Below are 6998 nucleotides of genomic sequence, written 5' to 3' on the forward strand. Positions count from 1 at the left end.
ACTGAAAACGATGTCCGCTCAGATTTTCCTGTTAAAATTAGTTCTAGCCTCCGAGAAGCACTGGAATGCCCTGATCAACGTTCCACATGAAGCCCATGTACCAGAGGAGATTCCTACTAAACGTTTGGAGAATCTTGTAGGATCTGTTCTCTCAACTGCTGAAATCGCTTTTTCCGAAAAGGAGCTTAGCTTTGATTGCACTGGACATGAGAAGGCACTACATATTATAGTGAGATGTCAAGGGATAAATGTCGCCAAAGTTCTCATCGACAATGGTTTTGCTCTGAATGTTTGTACGATGACCACTTTGGACCATTTTGGAGTTGACAAGTCTCATGTGAGAGCTACCGAGATGTTGATGTGAGCCTTTGATGGAACCACCTAAAAATTCATAGGAGAGATCAGTCTAGACGTCGAAATTGATACGTGCATCTCTCATATCACCTTTCACGTGCCAAGTATCCTCAATGCTTTCAACATATTCTTGAGGAGACCTTAGATTCATTTAACTGGAGTTATACCTTCAGGTCTCCACCAAAGATAAACTTTGTGGTTGACGGTAGAGTGATAACAGTCACTGGAGAAGAAGCATATCCATGTCTACAAACACACCTAACATATGCTGAATCGATGCCGATAGAGACACTTCCTCTCAGTTTCTAGACTCTCAAGCTCGTATCCATAGTATGTGCCCCAAAGGGGTCCTTTCCCCCGAAACTGCAACTCTCGACCACCGCTTTGATGACCGCTAAGGAGATGATTCGTGAGGAACACGAGCCTAGAATTGAATTGAAATTAAAGGGAATGGTCAATCCAATTAAACCAAGGAACATATAAGTAGGACCTTCGGCCTGGGTTTCAAGCCATCAAAGGAGGAAAAGAGGGAGATGAAGGAAAACCTGAGAATGAGAACGATGAGGAGAATGATGGGAACTACTGTTGAAGAGGCCAAGCTTATGATTTCGCCACTTTAATTGACTTTCCCAAAGCCTACTCATGTTCAGAACCTAGGAGAGGACGAGGAGGTTGCTGACCCGGCCATTCTAGTCGAGGAAACATCCTCAACGCCATCAACGGGGAAGGGACCATGTCGAACAGCCTACCTCCACCCTCGACTAGATCTGCATTCCCTTTGGTACTTATGAGTTGCATGTCGTATCGATTCATCTCGTTTGCCATGAACTCACGGATCTAATATGGGATTGTAAATGGCCTACGTTCTTAATAAATTCTACTTTTAATAAGGGCCAAACCTGTCAAACAGGTGGATGGGGTCAGATTTGGGTTGGTTGAAAATAGTCCGACCCAAATAAATTAATTTAACCCGTTTTGATTCCATGTAATGCAAATTTAGTGATCCATATCCGATATATATTGCTAAAACACTTCCATATTTAACCAAATCCACGAAAACTCATGCCTTAATTAAGGTGAAAGTTCGAAGTGAGTGAGCGCGGAATCGAATGAGAACGAGAGAGAATGAGAATAGAGTTATAGAAGTGGGTTGGATTTAAATAAGTTGTAAACCCATTTATGAGCTATTTATTAAATATAACTAACCCATTTAACACTCATATGCGTTAAGAAATGAGTTTATAACTCATTTTTTACGGTCTAATAAGGGCTTTCAACAATTATAAGGAAAGAATTTAGGAAACTTTTTTCACATGGTTTTCCAATAAAAACTCAAAGTGTAAGCAACACAAATGGCGGCGACTGAATGCACATGAAAATCTCGATCTCGAAGACGGGTCAGAAAGTAATTTAATTTCCTTTTGCTTTTTATGTGTCCAAACAAACAATTTAATGTCTTATAAATTAACCCCTTGGGTTACAAAGTTTAAAGAGTCTGGTACTTCTTCCCTAACTCATGCAGTAAATTGCCTCAAATCCCACTTTATATTTAATTTGGGCTTCACTATGATCAATAGTAATTTGGACATATAATATCAGCGTCCAGTACTTTGGAGTTCAATTTTTCTTTTCTAGAAAGTACTAATAGAATTATATTATCTTTGGGAATATATTTTGACGGAGTTCGATGTTCTAACATTAAAAACTTATCTCCAACAACTATTATTTAAAATTAATTCGACGATTAGCATGCTAAATGCATGACGCGTTTGAAGTGGTAGCTTAACTAAACAGATTTTATTAGACAATTCAATCAGAGTTTATTCGCATTTTTAATATATTAGCTACATGAACAGGCTTAGGTATACTTGGCATTTTGGTTAAGAAGATTTATATATTTATGTCGCAATCGTGTCATGTCATTATCGTGTCGCATCAAATTTAAATTTAATTCGAAATAAACACTTGTATAAATCTTGTCATGATTCTAAAATCCAAACAATATATGTTAATTAGACATTTTAAAGCATATCGTAAATAGATTAAAATGATCAAACTGAAACTGCATGATTATTATTAGCATGCAAATAGACCAAACCTTTTGAGTGTTGACTACGATTTTAATCAACGCCAATGACATTTAACCACTTGTCTTGAAAACGAATACTTTCGGAAAATCTCAATCTTGAGGCATATTTTTCGTGTCCTGCTAACGAGTATTCTCACGAACACTTGTTAAATAAGGGTGATCATTAGGAGAGGCTTAGTCGAGCTGAGCTCGAAAGTTGGGCCTAATGTATTGCACAAAGCACCTATAACATTTTTAATTTACATATAAATGTTTAGACCAGGCCTGGTCAAAGTTAGGCATGCTAGCATTCTCGTGTGGGAGCATTGCCTAAGGCCGTCTGTCTGTCTTTCGAGCTTGGACGGGACGTTGGTCTATTGATCACTTCTAAGTATATAATTTACAGTACCTCAATACTCTAAATAATAATTTCAAAGAACACGAAGATGATAAGAAATGAGAAAATTATAAAATATTTTTGTTTAATTGCTAACGATATACTTGAGATATTTTTTAACTGAAATTTTTTTGCTTAATTCTATTTCTATGCACAGTTGGCTTCACTTCATCTTAGGTACTCAAGTCTAATAAAAAAAGGAAAAATTATAAATATCATCCTCAAATTGCTATCCACACGAATTATCTTGTTCGTATTTCAAAATCGAAAATTACCACTCTCATTTTTTGAATTGGATTTCAAGTTACATCTCTCATCCTTAATAAGTAATCTATCAAGTTGCTATTTTCTTTTTCTTAATATTGAATATCATTTTGCAAGTATAGATTTTCGGTGTGAGTAACTCCCCCAAAAGATAACTTTAATGTGGCTGATTTTTCCTCTTTTGCAATAAGTTTCGCTACGGCACCTGCTGCTCTAGCTAATTATCAACCATTTTCAAGCGTGATTTCTATGTTACGTAAGGCTGTGCCAAAAGCAATTTGATTGAATTAGATTCCTTTATTTTATCAATCAAAAACCCTCATAAAAAGTAGATAGCTCGTTTTAAGTGAGAGAAAGTTTTAAAATGTGACTTAGAATATTTAAGGGGCGAGGGAAGATAGTTTTTACAGATGTATTCTAGTAATCCAAGAAATGAGAATTCCCTCTTCCCGTGTCTGCGCGAGAGTCGGATATCATTACCGCCGCTCTCTGTCTCTGCCGCACATATATAGTCTCATCAAACAAAACCGACTTGCTTCACACTCTCTCGATCTCGATCCTCTCCAGTGTCTCCACCACCATCACCATCTTCTCTGCAACGCCACCCTCCAAACAAATGGCCATATCCACCATCCTGAACCCTGAAGCTCAGGAGTTCATCCCCCAGAACAGCTCCCTCCTTCTCCAATCTCACCCTCCTCCCTTCACTTACACCAACCTTGTCCTCCCTCCCTCAACCCCCATGATCAGCTTCTACAGCTCACCACCACCACCACCACCACCACCACAACCTTCGCCGTACTTCGCCTCCTCCACCCACTGCTACTACCAGTACCAATACTACTCTACCCTCCCTCAACCCCTCTTAGACCCTGAACAGCACCGTTTCTCCGTCAGCTACTCCGACTTCCATCCGCCGCCACCACCACCCCCATCGAACCCTTCCAAGCGATGGATCCGCGCCCAAATCAGCGTGGAGTTGGAGCCGGGACTAGGAGACCAGAAGCTGGCCGCAGGCCACCATCCCCGAGGCGGAGGACGTGGGAGGGGGCCCTGCAGTGGCCGGCGCTCTCCGCCGCGGCGCCACGGCGGTGGGGGAGGAGGACGAGGAGGGAATTTGGGGTCTCGCGGGAGGCGATTGGCGTGGAAGGAGGAGCTCTCGTCGCTGGGCGTCGTTAACAACACCAGTAGCGAAGAGGAGTACTGTTACAGCGTCGACACGACGACCAATATTCACAAGTACGCGAGGATCGTGGAGCCCCGAGAGATGGTGGGGAAGAGGAAGAAGCCGGTGTTGCCGGTCGACGAGGGCGGCGATCGCACCACCGTCATGATCAGGAACATCCCCAACAAGTACACGTACGTGCCGTTCTTGGAAACTTGCAGTCCTATCTACCCAAAAAGGATTGAAAAAGGAAAAAGAAATCAAAACCTGAAAGAGGTCTTTGTTCTTTAAAGACTTGCCAAAAAAAGAAGAATCAAGAAAAGAGAAAATCTGCATTAGGGTTGATTTGGGGGGGTTTGGTTGGATCGACTTGCTGCTGCTATTTCTACTTGTGAAGATCCAGTTTTCTTGGGTGTTGCTCATCATCAACTGATGATGTTCTTATATATCAAGTCGTGACATAACCATTTTTGGTTTATTATATAGTCTTTTGATGCACCTTGTTTGACCCCATTTTTGTTTGGTTGTGATCTGTGATTCCTTCATGCATGCCTAGTCGTGAATTGCTGGTCGATTTCTTGGACAAGCACTGCCAAATGGAGAACCAGAAGGCGGAGGCTGAGGGCGACGATGCTGTCATTTCCGCTTACGATTTTGTCTACTTGCCTCTTGATCTTAGGTACGCACACATAATTGAGTCCGACTCGAAAAGAGATGCATGGATACGTGAAGATTTTAGATGTACATGCTGTTTATTTTCTAATGTTTAATCATGTGCTTGAGGCAACGCTTGTTTTGCGATATGAGTACAAGCTATAATTAACTGGAGTGTGCGTGCGAAGGAGGAAGGCAAATCTGGGGTACGCGTTCGTGAACTTCACCAGTCCGAGAGCGGTGTGGAAGTTCAAAGTCGCCACCAATAATCAGAGATGGGAGCTATTCTACTCCAGCAAAATCCGTCAGATCGCTACCGCCAAATACCAGGTATATGTATACCTGTATATACAAGTACACATTAGGGTATTTTATACATGTATCTACATTATATGTATTTTATACCAGGGAAAAAAGATTTGACATGAAATCTCACTCTCACACAGTCTCGCCGCTGCTGCGTGAGTAGACGTCAGCTATCATCCTCCCTCACTATTTCAGCTCAATCTCTGTCAACCCTCGCAAGTCGCGACTGTGTTCTCGTCTACTGTTTCTGTATTTCTGTCACTTGGACTATAGTGGCAATTCAAGTGTCCCGCATGGCGTATCTGACTCGCTTTTCTTTCTGCTCGCTATATGATTACATTTCATGTACTTATTGCATCGAACTTTAATCCACATGTAATAGAAATCTATTTTATTAAAAATAAGTAGAATTCGACCTCTAGTAACATGTGCGATAGTTTTTCTCCATCAGCCAATATATCTAGGTAGTTAGGTAGACGGTCCAAATTAATGTCACAATGCAGATCTCTCATACAAGAACGATCGATGTGAGAATGTTTCAAGTGGTGGCAATCTTATATCTAATAGCTTGATTTATTATTCTGCTGCCATGTTTAGACAATGGGGGTGTGTGTGTATGTTTTCTTGCAGAACAAGGGGGGGTTTCAATGCAATGTACTTGTCAGTTTTTCTGATCTAAAATTAGATGAACAGCTCCCAAGGCGTCAAGCTCCGCCTTAGTCTTGTTGGTATTTCAATTTAATAACTTAAACTTCTAGCAAAAAAAAATTTAATAACTTAAGCTGTGTTGTGTCCATTATTTTCATCTTTCATTTAGCAAAGGTTTTATTTGATCAAGGGCATGAAGATACGTATTCTTTTACTATAGTAATTTGGATCATAACAATTCTCACGATGGCATTTGGTTTCCATCAGGGAAAAGAGGCGCTGATGAGGCATTTCGAGAACACAGTGTTTGCATGCGACTCCGATGACTTCCTGCCCATCACGTTCAGCCCGCCACGCGACGGTTCGGGCAAGGCGGTGACCCAAGAGGTCGTAGGCGGGCGCATTGCTCCTAGACGCGCCGAGGCGCAGCTCAATAAGACGGACCGTTTCTAAACATGAACCCTGCTCTTTTTTGGCTAGATCTTGCCGGTGGCAAAATTAGCAAGAATATGTGACTGATGTGACAAGCTCTTTCTATGCCAGTTTCATCATCATGAGCTGAACGAGAAAAGATTGTGTTCAGTCTGAGAACCTTACATTTTGTCCCTGCTTCGTTTTTGGGGGCGTAGGGGTTTTTCTAGTTGGTGGATGAAAATGTGAGGTATTAGGGTTTTGTATAATCACGAGAATAAACCGTGTATGGAGGTGGAGCGTGGCACCTGGACCCCCACACAGATGATGACGGGGGCAGGTGGTGGGGTCCACCTTCTAGAGGATCATGATCTCATTAGGTTAGGTCTTTACTTCATTTTCCTCACAAGATATGTAATGATCTCTCGCTGCTGCGCTACTACTTTGCTAGAGAACTGTGTCTGTGTCTTGGGTAATGTTCAGAATAAGCTCTTCATTGTCTTTGGCCCCCACGTGAGGCTTCGCTTAGAATCAGCACGCAAGCCATGCGCTGTTTAAACGTGAGACAGGACGATCGTTTCGATGCTTGGCATATCAAATGTTCGAGTTTGTGTCGGCAGAGAAGCAGGCGAGTGAAGATGGGACCAATACCTGTTGCGCCTTACCAGCGAAACCGGTAGACCGATCGTGGAAAATAGGAGCTGCTCGTGCCCTTGGAGCTGACGTTCGTG

At 41.9% G+C, this 6998-nt stretch overlaps 1 protein-coding gene across 1 annotated transcript; it reads left to right on the top strand.

Annotated features, from left to right (window-relative positions):
- Nucleotides 1–3662: 3662 nt before the first annotated feature.
- Nucleotides 3663–6691, top strand: LOC115689138 (protein terminal ear1 homolog). Its single transcript, XM_056307797.1, has 4 exons — nucleotides 3663–4442; nucleotides 4805–4927; nucleotides 5091–5232; nucleotides 6124–6691. The coding sequence occupies exons 1-4, from the start codon at nucleotides 3700–3702 to the stop codon at nucleotides 6307–6309; spliced, it is 1194 nt and encodes a 397-aa protein (XP_056163772.1). The 5' UTR covers nucleotides 3663–3699; the 3' UTR covers nucleotides 6310–6691.
- The last annotated feature ends 307 nt before the right edge of the window (nucleotides 6692–6998 follow it).

Source organism: Syzygium oleosum, unplaced genomic scaffold, assembly GCF_021117445.2.
Source record: "Syzygium oleosum isolate NSW1041296 unplaced genomic scaffold, Sole_v2.1 Sole_v2.02, whole genome shotgun sequence".
NCBI lineage: Eukaryota > Viridiplantae > Streptophyta > Magnoliopsida > Myrtales > Myrtaceae > Syzygium > Syzygium oleosum.

Coding starts and splice junctions, on each gene's coding strand:
- LOC115689138 (XM_056307797.1), top strand. CDS start 3,700: ATGGCCATATCCACCATCCTGAACCCTGAAGCTCAGGAGTTCATCCCC. Junction 4,443..4,804: donor AACATCCCCAACAAGTACAC/GTACGTGCCGTT, acceptor ATGCATGCCTAG/TCGTGAATTGCTGGTCGATT. Junction 4,928..5,090: donor TACTTGCCTCTTGATCTTAG/GTACGCACACAT, acceptor GTGCGTGCGAAG/GAGGAAGGCAAATCTGGGGT.